Below are 26,501 nucleotides of genomic sequence, written 5' to 3' on the forward strand. Positions count from 1 at the left end.
GGTAACAACTCACAGTCTCGTTCTCAGGGTGTAAATTGCTGATGTTTGTGATCTTTTCATATGCGTGTTTTTTTTATTTTATATCTTTCATCAGATAAAAATCGTAACGGACAGGAACTTTGCACACCAAGTCCTATTTTTTATTATTTTATCAGTTGCAAATATTCACAATCGAGACAAAACTGTGGGTGCAATGGATCATGCTAGTCCCAAACGGGGCTAATGAATGAATGACTTTAGCATGAAGCTATCGTTTAGCCGCCTAGAGCACAATCACTGCTGTCTAGTCTTTTGTACATTCTTCGTTTTTGCGACCAGCTGCAACCAGCTGATGTTCTGACCTTGAATCAAAATGCAGTATTTCTTAGCAAACCCATTTCATAGCTGCACTGATTCTTTAGATCTTCCTGCTCGGGAGGAAAACAGAAAGTGTATGTTCTTTTATTTTTTTCACTGCTGTAGCCCAGTAGCAATTTCCTAGTAGGATTCAGGCCAAGATGAGTCAGAATGAGACTTGGGCAAGCCTTGAACGAATGTCATGGATGCACAGTGATTCTGGTTGTAACAGATTCTTTGCATTCAGAGATATCTTATCGAAGCCGAGTCTGAGAGGAAGGTTTTTTTTTCACCCAAAGGAAAAGTGTTTTGATATTTTCTTATGTTGTATTACGTGAATTGAAACGCAGACTTTGCCCCACATTATGTAATGCTGCAGTACAGTATATCACTGTCTAGTACAGAACATTCATTAGCTCTAATCGTTTGTTTCTCCAGCATCGTTTTTAATTTAGGATTTTGACTAGTTGGATTCGCAAGTGGATCCATGTTTACAAACTTATATGGACCCATAATTATTTACAATTCTATGGGAGATCCCAACGTTTCCAAGGATACCAAATATGTCAGCTTAGATTTTGAGGATATGTGAATAAATGATGCACAAGGCAGCAAGAATATTTGCATCTGACAGTAAAAGTGCGGCCATAAAAAACACTGCAACTTGGGTTTGAATATTTCACCCAATATGTGATTTGCAGAGCTTCAGCAAAGTGTTGGAAAAAGCATATACAGAATATATGTAATATACAGTGCGGAGAATAAAGTTACGGCCAATATGAAGTCACTAAGCACCCCGTGGTTAACATGAACAATGTTTCAAAATAGATATTGAAAGGCACTATAGCACTGTAAATTATGTTAAAATGAACAGTTGATTTTGTGTTTTATTTGATAGAAGAAAAGAACAAAACGTGCCTTTATTGCTCATTCATGCTGCCAGAGGAAGTGAGCTATTTGTGATTCACATCTTTGAGTGTTTGATATCTCTTGTGTGTGAGAGCGTGCTTGAGTGTGTGTGAAAGGGATTGTGGGTAAACACTGGAACAGGTCTGTTTGAGCGTTGGAGGAAAAAAAAGGGGTTTTGTGAAATGAGATAAAGAGATGAAGTACATGTGACTGTCAATATGCAATGATCAAGGCAACATGGGACCGACTTATATACGAAGATGTGTACTTATTTGTGTTGAGTATAACTTAGCATTTTACTCTTTTAGGTCTTATAGTCTTTTTCTGATCACTTTTTAAAGTAAGATTTACTTTTACTTTTAATTTTCTACTGAAAGTGCAATAAAGAAAAAAAGTACACAAAGGAGAATGTCCTATTATATCTAATGCAACATGTTGATTAGCTAAAAAATGGACAAGAAATGTTCTTACTCAAAATAGGTTTTGGTTTACTAATTAAAAACAGAACAATTAGTAATAATGACTCTTACTTGTTCTGCTTTCAGACACAAATGGCAACTCTCAAGGCAGCATGAAACTGTTATTTTATTTCAAATTAACATTTTAACAGACTGATGCTAGTTTAAAGGTAAATGATAGTCTGTGAATAAAAATGGACCATTGTACTTGTTTACTTTGTCTGTGGATACACAATCTGCTGCAAATCTCTTCTTGAAGCGCTGTTTTGTATAGTGTGTGTGGTGTTTGTGTATATAAGAATGTGTGTGTGTGTGTGTGTGTGGACGGTCTGATGTGCTGCTTGCCTGCTGATAGTCCTGTGACTGGAATCTACTCCCTACAGTCTCCTTCGCATCAACTCCCTCATACTTTGTCTAATGAAAAACCTTTTGCCCTGTCTCTCTCCCACATTAACACACACACACAAACACACACACAGATACACACACATACACACTACCACACACTGATGGCAGACTGAGATAGGGCCACACAAGTCTGTACGCTTTGGGCACACAAACAAAAAAAGGCGCACACAGTAGGAGAAGCAGACACACTCAGACAAAAACATATACTTAAGCTACATGTGTGAAGTGCACATACACGCTCTCGTCCCACGGCGCCACATTCGGGAGCAAAGAGCCGCCTTTCAAAAGCGAGTCCCCCGCTCCAACTCCACAGAGGCCGCTCTCGTTTCCCTCCTCCCTGCAGCAGTCGGTCACAAAAACACAATTTTTTTCTCACTGATGATTTTAAAGTGAAAAACCCAAATGAAAAATTCATAAAATTGGAAGAGAAGTCCAGGATTTCTTTTTTCCTTGAAGAGGTGCCGATGGAATTGAGTGTGTGTGTGTGTGTGTGTGTGTGTGTGTGTGTGTGTGTGTGTGTGTGTGTGTGTGTGTGTGTGTGTGTGTGTGTGTGTGTGTGTGTGTGTGTGTGTGTGTGTGTGCAACAAGAAACGGAACTGATGCATCTTTTCTATGTCACTGCTAATGTTGCATGTCACACAAACCTCCAGGGGTCTGCAGTCTCCACACACACACACACACACACACACACACACACACACACACACACACACACACACACACACACACACACACACACACACACACACACACACACACACACACATGCATGTATGCACAAACCACAGAGGACTACACACACTTGTGCACTTTACACACATCCACATCCTCAAATGTACTTTCACCTATACACACAGACACAGATCAGACAGACTGACGCTTATAGACACTCAAATGCACCAGCATCTTAATGCATACATGCATACACACACACTTCATGTCATGTTCCTGCTCGGCATCATGGGAGTTCAAACTCTTCCACTCTGACCATAAAAAGGAGGATTCAGTGCATGTCTTGGTGGTAGTAGCAAATATTCAAACGCTGCTGGAATAGAGTGAAGGAAATCAGTTCTGCTTGTTATAACACACACACACACACACACACACACACACACACACACACACACACACACACACACACACACACACACACACACTAAAAGTGTATGTATGTGAGTGTGTATTTGTGTGTGCTAATGTTGAGGAGCAGAGGTTGACCTCAGGCTACCAGCTAATTAAAACTGAGAAATGAGGGAGGGAGGGAAAGAGAAAGGGAGGGAGGGAAGGAAGCCTAGAACAAGAGGAGTAGTTAGGAGAGAAATGAGGAGAAAGTGAGAGAGAGAGAGAAGTAGGAGGAACTGAGAGGAAAAGACTAGAAGGCAAAGAGAGAGTATGAGAGAGAGAGAGAGAGATTTATTTTTTCTTTGGTTCTTCTTTATTTCAGTTGAGGGTCTAAGGACAGAGCCTGTTGTGTGCTGCACAGATATGAAACCCTCTGTGACCAAACTTGTGATTTTGTGCCACATGAATAAAATTGTGGGCACAAATTACCAATTCATGCTCCCAAATAGATCATTTATGATAATGAATTAATTTAACACTGAACAGTATTGTTCACATTTAGCAACAAGGTAGATTACAAAATATGCCTCTTTTCCATGCCATCGAGAACGACGTAAAGAAGTATTTTTGGATCTGACTCCCCCATTGGCAGGCTGACATCATTTGTTGTAGGTTAAAGCTACTACGAGGATCTTCCATTTTCTGTTGATTTTGGCGGTCTCACTGTTTCCGAGCACCAGAGTCTCTTTAGAAAACCTCTCATTTTACTGCAGCAGCGTCACTACGGCCTGGCCTCCTTGATGGTCTTATTTCTCTATGTAGGTCACACATAGATGTAATAGTATTACATTCAGACTGTTTCATAACCAGTTAAAAGTCCTTGTAGTAACTTAACTTGAAATGGAATGGCACCTTTTCTTCCCCTCTTAAAAATCTGCTCCTTTCCACAAGATTGTGCAACCTGTCTGCAGGGATTTTTAGCCCATTGAGCTGCAGGAGAACGAGTGAGGTGGGACTGATATTGGGGGACTTACAAGTTCATCCCAAAGGTGTTAGATGGAGTTTAGGTCAGGTTTCTGTGCAGCCCAGTCAAGTTCTTCAACACCAAATTGGGTAAAACCATTTCTTTATGGACTTGGCTTTGTGCAGAATGGCACTATCACTCTGAATCCGGAAGAGGCCTATCAAAACCTGTTACCACAGAGTTGGAATAATGCCAAAAATAATAATAATAATAACTAAAATACCAATGTATGTTTTCACAGCCATCGACAACTTTTGCTTACACAGTATAGTGCCTCTAACGATATTATGTAACGTGAAGAAATGAACTCGGTATTCACAGAAAAACCTCAATACCAAAACACATACTTGTGGGCATGAGTTATTAATTTGAACACAACAATAAAAAATAAGAAACTCCCGACACCTGCTGGGCTCCATAAAGGATTTTGATATAGTGAATGAAAAATGAAGAGCATGTGTTGAAAGAAACAAAGAACGCGAGAAAGAGAGAGAGAGACTCCTGGAGGGAGGTCTGCAAATGTGTGAAAGTCTGAATCGATGGAGACACAGTGACCTGGTAATATGGCAGTTGAGAGAGAGAGAAACCAGTTTTTTCATTCCATATACTGTATCCGTTGTTTTTTATTATTATTAACTCTGTATTACATGTTATTTGGACCAACATAATGCCAGTAAAGCGTAAGTGAATTGAACTGAATTTGACTGTGGACAGGGAGTGTGGGAAACCACGCAAGAGCCAGAAGAAAACATGCAACGTTCATGTTTTATTCACACAGCAAATATACAATCGATGTCTCTTTATATAATTCATGATTCTTTTTAAATATTTCACTGTCAACAAGCCAATTAGCAATTTTAGTCGGCAGTGTGTTCGCAATTTTGATCATGTGTTTCTATCTTTGCGTGCGCTTGTTTGTGTCTGTTTTCAAGTTTTTGCATATTTCTCTCTCTCTCTCTCTCTCTCTCTCTCTCTCTCTCTCCATCTGTGTGTGCGTGCACATGTGTACCACTGGCTTTGTGTGTGTGTGTGTGTGTGTGTGTGTGTGTGTGTGTGTGTGTGTGTGTGTGTGTGTGTGTGTGTGTGTGTGTTTGAAACAAGCAGACCCTGCCAAACAGGCTGCTGGGTCTGGGCAAAGGAGAGCGTATCGAGGAAGAGGAGGATGAGAAGGATGGGAGAAAGAGGAGGAGAGCGTGTGTAATGTTTCTGTACGTGTTGCGTGTATGTTTGTGTATGAGGTATTTTTTTGGGTGGGGGGGGGGGGTTAAAAGAAGAGGAAAGAGTGAAAAGCCTGGATTGAAGTTTTGTCTGTTTGTTCTCTCCCCCTTGTCCCACTTACATGTCCCTGTGGAGCCCAGAGAAGGAAGGCAGACTGGTGTGTGTGTGTGTGTGTGTGTGTGTGTGTGTGTGTGTGTGTGTGTGTGTGTGTGTGTGTGTGTGTGTGTGTGTGTGTGTGTCATGTTCACGTGTGTCTGTGCACGTCAAACACATCGACACAACCTCGAAGAGAAAGAGCCAAAACAGATCGAGATAAACAGATAAATAGACGGATTGAAATAGACAGACTGACAGCGAGACGGGGGAAGATAAGAGAGAGGAGACATGAGCTGGAGAGGGCACAAGGATAGACAGTGGGAGATGAGTTTTAAAAAATCATACACACAATACACACACACACACACACACAGAGAGTGATTGACAGAGACCGACAGACACGCCTACAGACTGGAGAAAAAAAACGATGAGCGGAAAGAGAGTGACGGAGGGAAAGATAGAGAGACGCAGTGATCTACAGCAGGAAACAAATCAAAGCAGACAGCGGAGAGAGAGACAAAAAGACAGACAGACAGACAGACAGACAGACAGACAGACAGACAGACAGACGGACCGAGTGACAGTCACTTGCTCTATTTGTCTGTTTGTGTCCTCAGCTGCTCCGTTAAACACCCCGCGACCAACTGGTTTGGTCACAAACATTGGTTTTGCCTCGACGGCGGTGAGTGATTCATGAGGAAAAACCCGCCTCGTGAGGGCTGTTATGTTTGCTGGTCTGAACTCTCAGCGTATTGGCAGTGTCGGTCTTCTGCACGGAAATCATCTGGAGCGCAGGAAATGAAGCATTTTTCTGTTTGTTTGTGTTTGAATGAAGAACTCAAGTAGCAGCCATCTCGGCTTTAATGTTGCAGCCAATGTGGAAATGCTTTAAAATGAAATGTCTAATGGAGGCTGGCACTGAGGAAACCCATGCTGCGTCCCAATCGTCCATGAAAAGTCTGCTTTCGTAGTTTGTTAATGTCCTGACAAGTTGACAAAAGCCATCCCTTGAAATAAAAAGGTTCATCCAAAAGATGATCTTTTACATATTTCAAGGATGCAACGTTTCTTCCCATTCGATCCTCACGAGCCGCCGCGTCCCACTCAAATGTTAAATGCTGCATTTAGGTGATCCTCGTCTTCCGCAGACTCGAGTGAAGTCAAGAACTATAGGTTAGCTGAGAGGGGCTTTGCAATCTGTATATCACATGATCTCATTATACCCTTGAAACCTCAATTTGGATAAGGAGACATCACAAGAGTAAACCACCAAAACCCAAACTTGATCTTCAGGACATCTTTGCTCTGAGAGTGTCTGTCTTTGCAGCTGTGCTTTTTCTCTTCTACTGCTGCTGTGATGGAGAGAGAGAGAGAGAGAGAGAGAGAGAGAGAGAGAGAGTAAGAGACGGACAGTTTCGGTTTAGAGCAGGGATACAACCTATTAACTTAATTCTGCCCTCGCAGCAAATTTCACTAAGATCAGTTTTAAAAATGTATTTTCCCAAAGACAAACTCAATTCAGCCTAATTATCAAGGCAGAGAGAGTCCAGCTCCCCTCGACAGAAATACTTGGAAACCAGGAGTTCCCAGATTTTAATCGTCATACATAGCTACAGTACTGTAACAGCGATTTACTGACTGGTGACCTCTGGGAAATGCAGTACAGTACTGCTACAGTACCGAGCTATGAGTACCTTAGGCCAGTGGTTCACAAACTTCAGAATGTTACTTAGCGATGGAATTAAAGTACAAATAAATCACCCTGGAACCCCTTCAAGGACGCCTGGGATTCCCCGAACCCCACTCTGGGAACCACTTCCTCATGCTAGGTTCAGACGGCAGGAAAAACAGTGTCACAAATCCAATTTTTGTTTGGACATGTGTTACTCAGAACAGCACAAATCATTTGAAATCTGATCTTTTCAATTCTGATTTGAGCCACTTTATGGTCCTAATTCAGATACAGGTCGGATTTCTTGCAACATAACCTCAGTCTGAAGAGTCATATCTGAACGAATGAATTTTCAGCTGTTGTTTCAGCTGGGAGAAGTGTTCGAGTGGCGAATCATCTTAAGATAAAATGAAACTCACCAGTACCGTCTTGGTTTGTCTTTCTCTACTGTTCCAACATCACCTACTCTGGTTTGGTCATAATAAACACTTAATGCACAGAGTTGGATAGAAAATGTTGCGGAACCATCATCATCCTCTTTATCATCTGCTCACAAATTCCCTGGCTTCCACTTCTGCACATCAACTTCTAAACAAACTTCTAAATGGGGGCGGAAAAGCTGACTTCAGTGGCCTCTGTGTTTATTATTGTTCTTATGCACCGGCGAGACCTGTCACCAGTTCACAATGGAATCTGAAATTGGCAATATTTAGAAAATAACAACAGCCACACAAAGAAATCATATCTGAAAGATTAATCCAAATCAAGCTCTAAAGCTTGCAGTGTTAAGATAGCCTTAGATGTCACTATAGAGCTAAACCTTCAGGTTTTTCCACATAAAAGAAACGCCTAAAGTTCTAATTTGATGCTTAATAACTTTGTTTAACAGACTGATACAAGCTAGAATACTTTTTCAACTTTCTCTACAGTTGATAATTAGGATGATTGATAGTTTTAAACTCTCAAATATTACCCTAACACATTGCTCTTAAATTAGACATTAGACAGGGAGTACAAGGATTCCCTAAACCATAACTCCACATGCCAGATCTAAAACATACAGTATGTGACAGAGTCCAAATTAGCATATACAAACCTGAAAGGCCTTTTCTATAATTTACATTATTTGCAGTAGCAAGATCAGACCTTCAAAGTCTCTAGTAGCGGAGGTATCTTGCACTTACATCAAAAGGAAAAAAAAAATGAATGTTCAATGCTGCTGGGCTGTGAAGTTCTGACACAAAAAGGGCCTCCAACGCACGGCTTTGGCACGCTTTCACCCCCGCTCAGCGCAGCTCTATTATCTCCATGCATTGAGACGTGTACGACCTGCCATAAAAATGTCAGGCAGTCCTCGTGGGAAGGGAAGGGAATTTTTAAATGATTTCTTTGAAATGCAGGAGGAAAAAAAAAAAAAATGCAAATTAGTGTGTGTTTCCATCAGACGTGTTGAAGAAAATAAATTGAATTTCCACGACTGATTTCTATGTGGCAAGTTGTTATCGTGCTTTCGTGTCGGATAGTGTAAGTGATATCTCATGGCTTTCATGTTCAAGATGGAAATCCAGGAATGCACTTTGCATGCTGTAAGGCTCCGACTTCAACCACGTTATATTTGGTAGAGACAACATGTGCGTTTCTCTGCACATGGGAGGTCACGGTTTACACAGAACATCTCACAGAGAATTTTTTTAACCCGCAGACCTTTCTTTTTTTACCTCCAGTGAGCATAAAACTTGACATTTACATTTGGCTTTAGTGCTTCTTGGAAGGAAGCCCGAGTTCTTGTTCATGCTGCATTACTGCAGTAACTCCATGAAAATGTACTCATTACCACTGTAACTCATTAAGTTAGATTTAACCGTATGTGCATTTCTTTCGGGTGGCAGCAGCGGCTCGGATTTATCCTTCAACTCTTTTTTTTTCTCCCCCATCATCATTAAGATTAAAGTATCCTCATCCCTGTTTGCAGCTGAGTTGTTTTTTTTTGTCATCTTGTTCACGGGGCTTCAGCGAGTTTATTCCTCTCTTCACCGTTTCACTTCACAGCAGAATCTCATCTCCTCTGCCTCAGTGGAGTTCACATCACCGATTCTTATTGAAGGGGAAATCGCACAGCCATTGCTGAGCGAGGTCGTTATTTGGATAATGACTAATCTGCTCCTGACTTAATTCCATTCCTCTGATCCGACGGCCAGGTTGGAGTCGGAGGATGTGGCTAATGATGTGGCTGCAGCGTTGTCTGGGAATGCAGAGAACACACACACACACACACACACACACACACACACACACACACACACACACACACACACACACACACACACACACACACACACACACACACACACACACACACACACACACACACACAGACGATACTGGCAGACATTCACTTGTTAATCACTCACATCGCTCACATACTGTCAGCACTTATATGTATGAGTTCTCTTTAATGTCATGGACCGAAACACACATTTTGACTTTAACACCATGAACTATTTTTCTCTCTTAAATTGTCCCTACAAGAAACTCAGTACAAACATTTTTTCCCACATTTTTCCACACTACCATTTAAATATTCTGTATATGCATTCCAGTGCTTCACTCTTAGTGAAATGTTCAAACAAGACATATTTTTTAATGATCTTTTCATCAAATGGAGAGAATTTGATGAAGATGTTTTTCTAATGTTTTATGCACATTTTGTTTTTAAAGTAGACATTTTTTCGTGTCTGAGAACATCTGAATTTGGCCCAGATCCTAAATATTTTTTTAAATAATGTAGAATGAATACTCTTTCTGTCCCATCATTTTTGTGATGCATTTGAGATGTCTAGTGGTGTTAAATGTTATTGCATTTGTGTTCTTTTATTTCTATCCCTCCTCTCTTGCCGTAGTAGATTTTGTCACTGACTCTAGGACAGGCTGAAGTTACTTTTTTCTTTGCACCTTTGGTTGCCTTTTAAGGGTCTAAATCTGTAAGTATTTCTGAATGTAGCATGTAAATGTTTACTTTGACATATTCCTAGTGTATTTTCTGTGTGACGTTTATTTTGAAGTAATGTTCTTTGCTAAAAGCATTTCTCCACTAGGATGAATGTTAAAATTAGCTTAGATACAATCTAGTCCTGCAAGTTTTATGATAATCAATACTAATCGTTCTTATGTGATTGCTATATACTTAAACTTACCATATATTCAACAGGGGTTTTCTAACACACACTTTGTACTTTGTACTTGTAAACATCTCTCACACTAACCTTAATCTAAACCCAATTCTAATCCTAATCCTAAAACCTAATAAAGAAACACCAAGAAATATTCAAAACCTCGACTGGCCAAACTGTCACTCTCCAAAAATGTCCTCATTGGTTCCTAACAAAGATAGAAGTACAAGAGCGTACACAAACACACACACACACACACACACACACACACACACACACACACACACACACACACACACACACACACACACACACAAACACACACATACATACACACACACACATGTCCATTCATGCACTTGTTCTAATTTTTATTGAATGCAACATTCACAGCATTGACCTGCTCACTCAAACGCACTCACTCTAACATGCACCAAAAAACCCACATACACACAAACACAACTCCCCCCCACCTTCACACACACACACACACACACACACACACACACACACACACACACACACACACACACACACACACACACACACACACACACACATACAATTGCCCTCCTCTTCTCACATGCTTTTTCACTCCGTGCTCATCTGGTGATGTTAATGCCAGCAGACATGTACAGTGTGCTCTAACAGCGGAGTGAGGGGGGGTGTGTGTGTGTGCGCAAGTGGGTATGTGCAAATGCGAGTGTGCGTGTGTGTGTGTGTGTGTGTGTGTGTGTGTGTGTGTGTGTGTACTTACCGCTCTTAAAAACCAATTAACAGCACACAGCAGCAGCAGCCGCCCCCCTCCTCCAAATGAAGAGGTGAATTAAACATCACCAAGACCAGATGGAAAGAAATCAGAGAAAGAAAGAGAGAAGGATGAATAATTGAAGACGGAGGGGATCACAAAAAAAAGGGGGAAATAAAACTGAAATAAGAGATGAAATGAAATGTAAGAAAGCAGAAGTCAATTAGAGAGACTGAGAGAGAGCTGCAGGCGGAAGCAGATAGGAAGAGAGGGGAGGGATTGCCGCAAGTGTGTGAGCGTGTTTGTTTTTGTGTGTGTTTGCGAGCATGTGCACACAGTGTTTGTGTACGTCTCTCCTGCCTGTTTTTTCCGGAGTCTAACTAACACAACCCGGGTGTTTGAAGTCGACGGCAGCGTAGTCAGGATGGTTGCAACACAGTGATGATTAGACCACTTTCTCCTTCACAAAGCTGAACTTCAGTAGGACTTCAACGCCGTTCTGTGAGAGCGTGGGTGTGTTTGAGTGACAGTAAATAAGCTTTGAACCAGGAGCGCTTTTCCCAAAAAGTGTTTCCTGAGCACTCGCGGAGCATTCACAATTCACAAATGATTGTTGTCTCTGGATGAGTCCAAAGTATGGCAACTGGTGAGGAATTAAACTCATCTGTCAGATCAAAGTTTTTAGTGCCATATAGTATGTGTAAAAACCATCTGGAGCTTCATAAATATATGCATGTTTTTGTACAATTATGGACCCCGATTTTTGAAGCCTCGAGTGCAGCATTTTGGCCGTCCCCATCTTGGTCTTTGGATGTTGCCATCATGTTTTCTTGCAACCGATTGAGACACTAGAGGTTGTAGCTAAGTAAAACCCAACTCTGAATATGTTATAAATAACTGTCATGTACTGAAAACACACTATGGAAGGTTTAAAAACCTAAGAAGAAAACATGGACAACTCTTAGGCCCATATTTTGCTAAATCTGGCTAACGTAACGTTCTCCGCTAGCACCTTCCCGATCAGTTCTGTGCATGAGCAAATCTCAAAAAACATGAGAAAGGAGAGAGATGGATCACTTATTAGCGAAGTCCATCATTGATATTGGACCCCGCAATTGTTTTTTCCCCCGAGTTGTTGATGTAAGTAGCCAATGAGTGAGATATCTGCCTTCTTTCTCATCTCTGTGAAGGGTTTACAGATCGTGCACGTGTTGTTGTTGTTGTTCCTATGTAGCGTCAATAAGCTGATAAATGATATGATATTGGATCGGTGCATAGACTTGAATATTCACCGATAGCAGATCAAGCTAAAGTCTGCATGGAAGGCATTTCTGACACTTGTATGGTATCGGAACAACTCTAGTTGTCATGTTCTGATATCTCTGCAGATACAAAAACTACAACAAAACTACAAAAATATGACCCGATTGTAATAAACTAGAATGGATTGTATTGTAAACAACCATGTTCCTCTTTCTCTTCCCACTATCTCCTTATCTGTATGTTTTGGCAACACAAATGTATTTTATTTCTGATGCCAGTGAAGCAAATTGAAATTCCCACAGAGAAAGAGACAGAAAGGCTAACAGAGTAGTGCTAGGATCAGATGAGGTCCTTACATTTTTCTGTCCCAGCAATGTCAACTTATCTTACATGTAAGTCAGGTTCTGTGTGAGTGTGTGTGTGTGTGTGTGTGTGCACAGTATATGTGTGTGGGCGAAGGAAAATGTCTGCGTTTGTACCCAGCAATGCTGTCTTGGAGTGAGTTTGGGAGTGTAATTGAGTATATTTGTGTGTGAGTGCATTTAGATTTGAGTGTGCATTCAGCTCCGGGGGCATCTGTGTAATTTGTGCAGTGTGTGTGTGTGTGTGTGTGTGTGTGTTTGTGTGATTTGGTAATTGTTTAGTTTTTGTCTGTGTGTGTTTGTGTGCTTGTGAATCATGTACGCAGTTGTCTCCATAACTTTAAGCTGTGTCTGTGTGCATTTCAGTGTGTGTGTGTGTGTTTCTGCAGCTACACTTCGATAATTTCCCCTGGATGGGCTTGTAAGTGTGTGTCTGTGTGTGTGTGTGTGTGTGTGTGTGTGTGTGTGTGTGTGTTTTGTGTGTGTGTGTGTGTGTGTGTGTGTGTGTGTGTGTGTGTGTGTGTGTTTTTGCGTGTGTGTGCGTGTGCTCGCCTCGTGTGTGATTTCCAATAACTGCTCAGTTTGCTCAGCATCTCCTCTGCGGTCGGCGTCACGCTGCTCCTCTGTTCTGCTGGAAGTGTTTGTGAGGGGAAATAAAAGCAGCGTTTTGGTGTGAGTTTGTCGTGTGTGTGTGTGTGTGTGTGTGTGTGTGTGTGTGTGTGTGTGTGTGTGTGTGTGTGTGTATGTGGGGGGGCACTGGGAAATCACTGAGCCACTGTTTACAGCAAACACTGAGCGAGCCGGGACACACATTGACAAAGTTATGATCCGGGTGTCTGTCCCTCTGTGTCGGTCTCGCTCAGTCCTTCTCTGCCTCTCTGTCTGCTCTCGTGTTCGTCTCTGTCAGTTTAATGCCGTTTGCTTCGGGGGCATAAATGTTACATGAGCGATATTCCCCAAAAACATCAAAATAAACAAGGCAGCAGTAAACATATCGTCCCACGGGAAAGATGCACTCGTCCCTCTCGGCCCGTCACAAACAAACAGGTCGCTGTATTCTGACCTTTGTATGTAAATGACTGCAGGGACATGTGGCTTTGTAATGTGACACGAAAATCTGATTACTTTTCCGTAATACCTTTGTGTGTGTTTGTTGTGTGCAGCCTCCCTACACTGTCTAACTGGGACCTCAAATGTACTCCTATAAGGAAGATAAACACAGCAGATACACTATTTAATAAACCTATCAGATAAACATTTTTTGCATGCACATGCCATGTCTAACTGCGTATCCATAATTCATCTGTCCTGTCTCTGCGGTCATATGATGACATTCGTCGTGCAACACATTTTCTTGCATCTAAAAGACCAAAAAAAAAAATAGCCCTGACTTCAGAAATACCAAAAAAGCAAGGTGCTGCTTTGCGTTGTGTTTCAGATCCACATGGGAAGAAATGAGTACTGCACATTTATACCCATATCCCAAATTGTTGCTGTGTCATGTTTCACAAATGATAGTATTCTCACACCAGGTATGCTGTTTGTTTCAAAGAGGAAATTATCTCATACTGCAAATCATAAAAGGCCCCATGAGGTCTGCTTTCAGTAATAGTTTCATGAGTTTAAATACTTAATGTATCTGGCACAGATCAATCACAGCAACAATCGTTCTTGAAGTAAATAGTAGAAATAAAGCCTTACAGTTACAAAGGAATGCACTTTGCAGGGTGACGTTGTGCTGTGTTCTTGCAAAAAAAATGAAGCCAGGTTAAAATGTTTGTGTCTTAGCTGGAGCCCTTTGCGCGTGCGCTTTCGTAGCATCTAGACACTCGCCCCATTCAAATGAATGAGGTGGCGAAATTTTGAACCCAGTGCTGATCAGTGCTGATCTGTTTCTACCCAACTGCTAGTTCATTTTGTATTATAAAGATCATGTGAATTAGGTATTTTTCTATTTTCTAAAAACAGTGAAAAAGTCAATTTTTTGCATACATTTTTTCTACAAAGAGAAAGAAAGGCTGGTAAGAAACGATGATGTTGTATTTCAAACAAATACAGAACATTCAACCAGGAGATTGGTGTTATTTCGAAGTTACGTGTTTTCTGTACATATGTAACTATGTTCACATTTTACGTACTGATATTAAGCCCAATCGTGATGTTTCTTCCAAACCTAACTAAGTGGTTGTGTTGCCTAAACCTAACTTCCTTTGAAGACGAAAGTTTATTTTGAAAAGCATATATCGAGAATAAATTGACACGCCGTCACTGACACGTCCAAAACTGATAACAGAAGGGTATCTAGAGCGCCATAGTTTGAAACTTTGGAGAAACTGACCAAGGATCAGTAAATGACGAGTTGGTTGTGAGACGGGTTGTCATGGTTAATAATTTGATTGTGTTCCCAAAGTTTAAATCCTGTTCTGACTGACCAATTGTGCAACGAGACAGAACCTGAGCTAGTCATTAATCAGAGAATGCTTCATCAACAAAAACATTTTCCACTCTGAGAAGTGTCAACACTTTTTATTGCAGTGCTGAGGATTTCTGTTAGCATGATTTTAATGAACCTTTCCATTTCCATTTAACTTTCTGAGAACAAAAGTGAGCCAGAAAATGTCACAATAATGCTTGAAGTGAAACCCAGCGACAGAGGAGCCTTTCATTTTCTTCTCCCAGCACTCGTCTTTCTGTGTCTCCCCATCCTCGCTTTTGCTTCCCTCTCTCTCTCCTTTTTCTCTGTAGTCTACTCTTTCTCTCTCCACCCCCCCCCTCCACACTACACTCACTTTCACTCTCTTTTCTCTCTCTCATGCAAACACCTTTTTTTTTTTCACTCTTCTGTCCACACTTTGCCCTTTGCTGCCTTTTTCAGAAATGGCAAATGTATGCACAAGGCATACACAACAGAACAAGGAGAGACATGAATGCAGGCATGCGTGTAAACACGGACAATACTCACGCACACACTCACACACACACACACACACACACACACACACACACACACACACACACACACACACACACACACACACACACACACACACACACACACACAGACAAAGCGTGCTCTCTCCTTCCTCAGAGTGGTGTGCGGTAGTTGAAATGGGAGCGAGCTGCAGCCCGGAGGCAGAGCTGGGACATGAATACAGGGAGAGGGTCATTCGTGGCAGTTTTTGGGGGGCGGGGGTTAGGAGGATGAAGGCTTCAGGGTGTGGAGGAGTGTAGTTTAGGGTTACGCTCCTCACAAACTGTCCTTTCATTCCTACATAGGAACGGTTTGCTTGCAGGAGATTGTCTTTGGCCTTTGGTGGCCACGTTGGAGATCTTAAGCTCTAAGGCGACAGCGGATCCTGTCTGATAAGATGACAAGACATCCTGCTTTTGATGTACAAAAAAAAAATATCTACTGCCTTTTTTATGTTTTTCAAAGACATTTCCCTCTGATTAACCTGAATTCCAACAACAGCATTGCATGAGAGGCATTCTTTGAGTGAGCAGTGTTGCTCATTGTTACCTAGAATACCAGTAAGCTCTTTCTTTCTGATCCTCGAGCCAACAAAAAAGCTTTTGAACTGCTTGGAAAATGAGAAGCTACCTGATAAGATTCATGTCTGTCAATCAAAGACAAGACAAGACGCTGAAGAGCAACAACTTTTCAAGTTTTTACTGCAGGCAACAACACAGCAATTGTATCACATTAAGGATGGCCAGCCAATGGTGCTGTTCATTGACTCGTTTTTTCTTTAAAGACCGTCCTCCAGAGAAAATTGACAGCTCATCAACTATTGGATTGCCATTGAATTTAGTTCAGATATTGATGTTTCGTAGCTGATGTCTCTGCATGGCTTTTGTAATCCCCTGGCTTTTCCTCTCTCCCCACCACGACGTTGACCTTCTTGGTTTTGAGGAAATTGTTTGGCCAACACATTCTCAAACCTCTCAACGCTTTGTCAGTGGCCCTACTCTTCAAACAATGACACTCTGTGTACCCCTTTAGCATCAGTTTCCTCTCGTTACATGCATAATGTCTGTTCAAAATTTACTTCTGTGTTCAAAGTAAACATTCAGTTTCCTCTTGTTACATTCTTACATTGTCTTAATAAACTTCCAACGTAGGGTAACTTTGATTTTAGGTTTACCTACGTAACAAAAGTACTCGGTTTGGTTTAGGGAAAGATTAGTTTGGGTTAAAAACATGTACGTTTGTTACGTTACTGGCAGTAGGACGGACACCTGTGTTTGTCTGACACAACCAGCCACACCAACCTCTAACCTAAGTGGACTTTCTCGCTCTTAACACTGCAAAATAAGCTCCGACCATCTATTACTGACGCGACTGTGTTTACATTGGAGTTAGTTGAAAGCCTGGTGCGTCTCATACAGACAGTATCTGACGCCAAGGGCCACTGACCAAGCTGCAGAGTTTGACAAATGTGTGGTGAGAACGGGTTGGTTTCTCCAAGAGGATGGATTGCTGGGAATTTTGGTACAGATCTGAATGAATGAATCTCAATGACACTGGTGATCTTCTGACTTTCCAACTGCCTGAGAATGTACGACTAAACTGATGTCAAGTTAGACTTTAAAAACATGACGTGACTGTCAAAATCATATTCACTATTAAGCTTTGTTAGTCACCCAGGATTTAACTTACAGTTTCTAGTTTCTAGTTCATCTCATCTTTTCCAAGATAGTTAACATTTTTTCACCGAATACTTCAGCTCATGTTTAATGTAAAATGTAGAAATGTCTTTTAAAAGATATGTATACTTAATACTTAAATGTTGAGAGTTTAAATGGAATAGAGAGGACGGCGTGAATAAAATATATTAAATACATAAAAGATAATATGTTTGGACACTGGGGCTGTTATTGTGAAGTCTATTGTACCACTGGGTCATTATGCAATGAAAGGGAGAGAGAGGAAGATAAGATATACCTAACAGCATCCCTCAGGATAATGATGCAAGGCAGAAAGATGAAGAGGAAGAAAGACAGGAGGAGGAGGAAGGAGGCTGGGAAAAGAGAGACAGAAACATCTGCAGACGTAGGGGAAGATGTAAGACAGGTGAGAAGAAGTTAAATAATAGAAACATATTAAAATATATGGAGAGATACATTAAAGAAGAAGGAGGAGAGAGAGCGGGAGATGCTGGAGGACTAGAGAGGGGAGAAAATATGGAGAGAGGAAAAGCAAAGGGATGGTAAAAGACAGAAAAAAGATGATGTGCTTATTTGAAAAAAGGCAAAAAGAAAAGGATAAACAAAGTTAGACAAGACGAGAGAAGAAAAAGAGAGACAAAGGAGGAGAGACAGACAAATATGAAAGAAACCGAAAGAAAGTGAAGGAGGCAAGGGAGAAAGAGAGAAGAGGTGAGCACATGGCAGAGGAGATAGACAAGGAATATGAGTGTGTGTGTGTGTGTGTGTGTGTGTGTGTGTGTGTGTGTGTGTGTGTGTTTGGGGGGGAGGAGGAGGAGGAGGAGGAGGATGGGTATCCCGTAGGGTTAATTACATCTCTGTTCTCTGTCAGTGCGGCTCTCTCCTCCGCGATTTGAATCCCTGCTGCAGGCTGACAGGCCACACACACACACACACACACACACACACACACACACACACACACACACACACACACACACACACACACACACACAAATATATACCCGCATACTCATAAACACAGATTAATACACACACATCCACTCAAATATCATGACACACAAACAAAAATGTTCTCCGTCTCCTCCTTTATGTCTTTCTGTCACTTTCTCTCTCTCTCTCTCTCTCTCTCTCTCTCTCTCTCTCTCTCTCTCACACACACACAATAACACACACGCCGCAGTCTTTCCCAGGAGACCATGCGTTGTTCTGTACAGAGTTGTACACGAAGAAGAGGGCCCTTACTCGTAATAGCTGTTAATTTTGCATAAATCATGCATAACATGACCCACATGTAAATCACTCATGTCAGCAGCGCATCACGTCCCAGAAGCTCCATCTTCATCTTCTCAAAAAAGAATCAGCAGCAGCTTCCATTTTTTCAGTTTGTCTTTGACTCCTGAAGATGAACGAGAGAAGCATGCAGACAGATTTTTTCTGTCGGGTTTAAGGAAGTTTAAATTAACATTTTGGCTCCTTCATCTTGTCTGACTTATTATGAATAAATTAAATACATTTAGGACATTCTGCTTGCATATGCAGTTTGTATATGTAATTAGAGGATCTGCCCTTCTGCCGTTGATCTCATTGTGCTAGTTAAATGTGGTAGAAGTGATACACCATTTATATCATTCCCTGAAAATGTCTTGTAAGTACATTGCATTTTGGTCTATTGAGGCCCTATTTGACTTTTAAATTTTATTATTTGGGGCCAAAGTTGAAGGTCGAACAAGATCAGCGTTTTAACTGTTATGACTTACTACATAAAAACCTTTAACAGAACTGTTCTCCTTGCTCTGTTTATAAGTATTTGAAGAACATTTTCTTTTGTTTGAGCAGTGATTGTGGAGCACTTTGGCCTTTGTTTGAATGCACTCTGCAGTAGAGTGGGGCTGGAAATATGGAGAGGCCGGCAACAAATTACATTCTAATGTAACAAAACTGCACGGTCAATTATGTTTCCAGGGAAACGTGTTTTCCCCAGGATAATGTTAGTTCTTGACATATCACAAATACAATTCTTACCATAGTCCGAACAAGTCTGTGCAGGGAGGAGGTCATGGTGGGTAGTTGGAGATGTGTGAAACTAAAAGTCAATGTTATTTTAATATCCCTCTGTGAATGAAATAACATAACAAAGGTAATTATTTTAAGCTAAACCATGATGTTTCACTAAACTTAACTGAGTAGTTTGGTTGCCTCAACATAACCAAATAGATTTTGTTTTTTTTTGTTTTGTTTCAATTTACTACGTTACATCATGTGGGAACCTGATAAAGGAGGAAACACTTTTTCCTCAAAACTTGATTGAGAATGCAGCTCAGTTGTATAGGAATTTAATTTAGTAGAAGATAGACTATCTTTGACTGTTAAAACATCAGTGCAAAGTGTCGGCTCTAATGAGAAGTCATCACTCTTTAATTTGGTGAGTTGACACCAAAAGTAATGTTTTATAGCCCTCAAAAATCTGGGTTACACAAATTAAAAGACGTATACACAGAAATCGGCAAAAAAACTAAAAAAGGAATACATATGAGCATATATGTCTGAATGGAAGATAATCACGTTATCTTCAAGGATTCAGAGCAAGAGCATTAGTAAAGAAAAAATATGTTCTTTGAGTTAACTGACCTGATCCCCAGAGGAAGATTCTTCTATGACCCTGCGAGCCAGAATCACTCGCAGGGTCATATCATTACTGTGCATTGTGACACATTTGAGGAGACATAAAAGAGTGAGATTTTCAGTCATCTTTGTTGTTTGAATTAAATTCTAACAAACAGAATATTACAACATAAAAAGAAGCAGACAAATAATGAAACATTCACCACTGTACAATCAAAATGTCTAACATCATGACGGTGGCGTCTGTTAATAATAACCTTTGCAGAAACACTTCAACTTTATTCAAAAATGACACAATTTGTGCGGTCTGTAACTTCAGCCCTTGAGTAGTAAAACTATAACACTTTTACAGACTGACTTGTGATTATTTTGCACCTAAGAAGTGTAAAAAAATTCAGAAAATTCTATTCCGGGAGATTTCTTGTATCTTCACAGGTCATCTGGAGATAACTTTACCAATCAATAAATCATAGTAGCTAAACGTGAAATTACTCTTAACGTTAACTTCACAACGCTCCTTTCAAATTGTCATTCAAAAGCTTGTATCGATATCATAAAAGTGTCTCAACATTAAGATCAAAACTTGCTTCATTAAGGACAGTCTGTCTGTTGATTAAACACATTGAGGCAAAAACAAGACAAGTATAGAAAATAATACACCATTCTGAGTAATGCTGATTAGTAGCCTTTCAGGTCATTCCCATCACAGAAACACTTGCTCAACACAAAACCAGATAGATTTTGCAAATGTTTGAGCGAGCTGAAAAAAGAAATCTGCAAAACTTCAATACGTCTGTATTTCAACTTTACATCATCTGCTTTATGTTTGACTTCAAAAAAAAAAAGAAGAAGAAAAAAAAACGCAACCAGAAAAAGGCAATTGTTCAGTGTTTGGAGGCGGATTCTCCCTTAAACTTCAAAAGGGAAGAACAACGATCAGCTCACAGTCACAGCAGTTGTCTTCTTGATTCAGTATTCAAAAGGAAAGTTGATGAAACATCAAAGTGCCTCTCGGGAAGTGTGAAGATTCTCGTCTTCAATAAAGGAGCCTTCCGCCCAAATCACATGACAGGTGGTGTAATCCTCCTGACAAATCAGTAAATCTCCCTGTTGTTTGGACCTTTGTGGTTCAATCCTACTGAGACGTGTCCCTCAGAGCCACGGCCGGCTTTATTAACCAGTTATGCCTTAATTAGCTAATAGGATTGTTTTAACCATGATCCAAGAACAGAATAGCCCACGGGAAGACAAACACCAACTCTGTGGTAGTGTGTCTTTGCGTGTGTGTGTGTGCGTGTGTGTGTGTGTGTGTGTGTGTGTGTGTGTGTGTGTGTGTGTGTGCATACATGTAAGAGTGTGTATGTGTGCCTTGATGTATCCTCAGCTGTGTGACTCAATGTGCGTGACTCAGTGAGGAGCACACACATTGGGTGAGATTCAATGCTGCATGTGTGCAGGGGCGTCTGTTTGTGCGAGATTCAGTGTGTTTGCCTGTGTGCTCGTGCACGTGCGTGTGCATGTGTCATCTAAGGCACCCCAGCCTCCCCTCTCTGCCTTAATTAACGCGCCTTCTCGCAAGACTTTCTGTGGAATATGAAACAATTTTACCTGATGATGCAAACAGCTGAAAACAGCGCTGGGGTTGGTGCCTCGCCTCCTCGCCTCCTCACCTGACACTTTTTCTCTTTATGCGAGAGCGTTAATGTATGCCAGCGCTACACTTGTAGTTTTTTATATCCGTGTATTTTAGCGGCACTGCAATAGCCAAAAGGCTTATTTGGCTGGAGGAAATGTGTGTGTGTAAGCAGAATCCTTTGTACTGTGTGATGAAAAAGAGCAGGCTGTGTATCACAGCTTGGCAATGATGTTCTTGCAACACAAGCTCACTTAAACATCTATGCAGGCACACACACACACACACACACACACACACACACACATACACTTTCACTAACAGTTCCCACGCAGAGACACACATAAGCCTCAGTAAAGTCCAGGGAAAACTTGAACAAGGGGCAAGAAAGAGACAAAACAGAGGCAGAAGGCGCAGAGGAATGGCAAATATGCAAATGTGAGCAATTGAGCTTTGGGTCCAGTTAAAAAGAGAAATGATTAAAATGATTTTATGACATAAAATCTGTGAATTTTCCTTTGTCCCTCCACTCCGCCGATGTATTTGTGCATTAATTCAGGCAAATCATTTCAAAACCTCGCCGTCCCGTAAGACAAATTTCCCTCACAGACTGGGTTTATATTAAAACACAGTCACAGTTAAAAACTCATAATAAAACAAGGACAATAAAAACAGCATATACACAATTAAGACACGTGACAAATCACCTCAACAGCCGGCGTATGAAGAAGCACAAGTCGATAAGACCGGAGAGAGACTGCGTGGCTCGATACAGTGCAGTAAAAGATGGCAGCTCATGGCCAGGCCACAATGAAAGGAACTTAAAATTGATTTCCCTCTCTGTCCCTCTGTTGCAGTGTGGTGCATTCGCTTCTCTCAGGAGCCCGCGGACCAGTCGGTGGTACTGGGAGAACGGGTGGTGCTGTCCTGCCTGGTCTTCAACTACAGCGGCATCGTCCAGTGGACCAAGGACGGACTGGCGCTCGGCGTCGGCGAGGGCCTCCGAGGTGAGGAAGGGGAAATGGAAATAGTGGGAGATTGAAAGCAAAAAAAAAAAATCTTGCAGTTTCACCAAGCTGCAGGGATCAAAGTCAAGTGCAGAAGGGGAATAACTCAGCCACGGTTTCGGTTCAGTTTTGACTGTAAGAGCCCTGACAAAAGCTATTACGGTTGAAAAGTGGAGGGTTTTTTTAACATTAGGGGAATGAACACTGAACAGAGCGAGAGTTAAGAGCCAAGAAGCGTGTGAGTGACAATCTGGGCAAAAATGAGTCCTGTATATCATGCTGAATTAGAGAAAATCCCTCACACTGCTGACAAAAGCAGACGCACATTCCCATTTACATTTTAAGCCGACACGCACATCCAGTATGACTTACTGTGGGTCCAACAGTAGAATACACTTCTTGTTCAGAGATGGGGAATCGTCACATGCAGGGGAGGTCAAAGGGTCAGAGCCAAAAAAGAAAGAGAAGATGGTTTTTTCAGCATTCAGGAGACGGTCGAAGGAAACTAAGAAATGCCGGAATAAAAGTCCGGGAGAAGAAGAAGAAGAAAAAAATGAAAAAATCTCATTCTCTACTGACCTTCACCCAGATTTTGACAAAATATTTAAACAAGCTTTTGACCATTGTGACTTACTGAATGCTGGTATTGACCGTAGGACAGCAGCTGCTGACAGCTCTTACTCTTTGACCATGATACATTCCGGCCAAATATTTTGGAATGAAAATCATCCTTCGGGCTTTTATCTGTTGGAAGATGAAAAACACGTCTCTGAAATAGAATTGAGAAACTCCAAGGATGATCTTTTGAGGCCCTCTTCAGAGCTCCAGTTCATAACGTTCATTGAAATATATTTTTGTCATATTTGCTCAAACTATCCTGATAGTAGCACATGAGACAAAATCCACCTAAATTCCACTGTTCCTTTCCGAAAAACAACCTTCAGAGCCGATAAGTCTCCACAGTAGTTTGACCATTTTATCTGTATTTAGTGGTTGGCAGCTGCAATAAATGTGAACCAAGATTCTGTTACTGTATTGCCTTTTTGTCGCCTCAAGTGTTTTTAGAAAAACATGTTTTATTGTCCTCTTGTTTAGCTGGGCTTGGTTTTGGCTCGACTGTTTTCAACATGCCAGCCGGGGGATTTTACATTTTCTCATTTTACTAGAATATGTTTTCCGCTAACATTTGAGGCAAAGCAGTAACAGAATCTTGATTCCAATTTGAGCACCGCTGTGTAGTTTAAAAGTTTGATAGGAGTTAAAGAGATTCACAAGCAGTGATTGACAGCTGTGATGTAGAGACTCCTCGGCTCTGATTGGTTGTTCTTCTTCGGTTGCGGTGGAATCTTGCAAATGTCATTAAAGGCACTAAAAGGAGGAAGAGGTACCTTATTTTTTCACAGATCATCTGTCAAAAAATAGTGACAGTTTGAGAAAATATGACAAATAGTTACAACTAATTTAAGTCACCAACTGTAGCTTCATCATGTTAAAACATACCTATTATTGTTTTATCACTTTGAGCACTGCATAGAACTCAACACCTGACACCACCTCTACCCATGCTTCATCGTGCTAAAGCTAATTTACCGTCATAGAGGACAACAGAGTATGAACCTGTTACTCACTCAGGGATTTGAGACTTGATTATAAACTTGATTTTGAACAGATTATGTGTTTTAGAACTACTGATGGAGAAAGTACTCAGATATTTTACTTACTGTTATAAAAGTAGTAGTAACACCGTGTAAAATTACTCAATACAAGTAAACGTCAACACGTATTAGCTTAAAAATCAAAGTACTCATTATGCATTATGGCCCATTTCAGCATTTTTTTATAAGATATGGTTGGAGATATGGTATTTATTGATGCATAAATGTGCACATCACTTAAATGTTGCAACATACGGGTAGTAGTGATCAATTGGATAAATGTGTGATCTAACAAGTAGCATACGAGAGGTAAACAACACCTGCTTATCAAAAGATAACCTTTGAGATCCCCTTTTTATATTCTTTATTTAGTTTTTTTATGTTTTTCCATGACTGGATGAATATTTTATTCATCAATGGCATCTCATATCTTTGATGCTACAGTAAGTCGCATTGCTGTGATGTTTCTGCTCTTCATGTCAATCAAACTGTGACAGGACTATGACATCTTGGTTCTTAGATTTTGTTTTGGTGCAGATGAAGTTTCTGTCGGTGACACTTCGGGGACTCAAACTCCAACTTCATGAATATAAAGTGTTTCTTTTCCAAACTATTCTTTATTTTCCTGAAGAAAAACTTATTAAAAACTTATTTTTTCTTATCCGCATGAAACCATAGTTTAAATTAACTGGCTGCTAAAGGATACTTTTTTTTTTTTTTTACTTATATATGAAAATGTCACAGATATTTACTTTAATGAAAAAATTCTAATAATATACTCAACAAAATGTAACATTATTAAGGATTAAAAAAGTACATTCGCTTCACACACATCCAGTCACCCACACACTCACACACACACACACACACACACACACACACACACACACACACACACACACACACACACACACACACACACACACACACACACACACACACACACACACACAGCCACTCAAGTGATAATCTGACAAGTGATGTGAATCTTGTGTTCAACTCAATTTTATTCACAGGTTCAGTAAAGGTCAGCACGACTCCCCCCCCCCCCCCACCCCCGCCCTTCTCTTATTTCCTGCTCCTCCATCTTTCAGACTTCAGACTCCATCATCACTTGCTTTATGTATTTCCCAGACCCCCTTTTTATTGCTTTTCATTTCCCTTCCTCTCCTCTCCTCCCTTCTTCTTCCCTCTCTCTTTGTGTGGGTAATGCTCTCTTTGTCCTTGCAGCCTTTTTGCGAGCATGGTTCCGATGATAAACACACCGGCGTTTGATAAACATGTTGTCCTCTCTGTCTCTCTTCCTCTGCTCCTCAGCCATCCATCACTCCCTTCCGTCCATTATTTATCCTTAAGTTGTCTGCGCTGCCATTCCTCCCCTCATCCTTGACGGATACCGTCTCAATCTTTTGCTTCTCATGTTCGCAGTATAAACAAGAGGTCATGTCAATGTATGGAGCAAAGTCTGTGGGTTGTTAACATCTGCACAGAAAAATCGAATGAGTTCATTCTGATCGAAAAAGGGGGTGTTGTTGGTGCATGAAACATGACGTGTAATGTCAGGTGCCCTGCATGTTGTATACAGCTGTTGATGATGGTGTGGGAGGGCAGATTAAATTCATACCTGCAGTTTGCACACCCACACACACGCAGGAGATCTGTGTTTTTTTTTACATCACGTAGTTGTGCATGTGAATATGGAATACATGAAATTTATTGGAAATCCTTTAAGTATATACACATTTACACACACATGTGTGTATCATGTTTACACGTATCTATGCAAATAGCTAAAACACACATGTACTCATTACCTGCAGGCATTAGTGGCGGTTTATTGTTCGTCCTCAACCTCCTCCTCCTCCTCATCCTCCTCCTTCTTCTTCTTCTCCTTCTCCCCGGGGTGCTTTCACCTCTGTGGTTGCTATGCTGCGAGGTGCTGGAGTGGATGATGTAATCTCCACTAATACTTTTGTCCCCCCCACCATTCCCTCCTTCCTCCTCCACGCACCCCAACTGCCTGCCTGCTTGCTTGCTTGCTTGCCTGCCTTTGCCATCTGAATCCATGATGTCATGTTAGGATTGGCCACGGAGGATCAATGAGTGCCCCCTAGTGGGACGTCACGCTCAATTATGTCTTTGTCTGAGAGGCGAGGGGTTCAAACAGAGAGAAAAGGGGGGTGTTGT

At 41.1% G+C, this 26,501-nt stretch overlaps 1 protein-coding gene across 1 annotated transcript in view; it reads left to right on the plus strand.

Annotated features, from left to right (window-relative positions):
- Positions 1-26,501, plus strand: part of kirrel1b (kirre like nephrin family adhesion molecule 1b) — a 73,971-nt gene that overhangs the window by 21,948 nt on the left and 25,522 nt on the right. The window contains 1 exon segment of the mRNA XM_054596856.1: positions 22,510-22,659. Within this exon segment, the coding sequence (XP_054452831.1) occupies positions 22,510-22,659 (150 nt within the window).

This window comes from Anoplopoma fimbria, chromosome 3 (assembly GCF_027596085.1).
Source record: "Anoplopoma fimbria isolate UVic2021 breed Golden Eagle Sablefish chromosome 3, Afim_UVic_2022, whole genome shotgun sequence".
NCBI lineage: Eukaryota > Metazoa > Chordata > Actinopteri > Perciformes > Anoplopomatidae > Anoplopoma > Anoplopoma fimbria.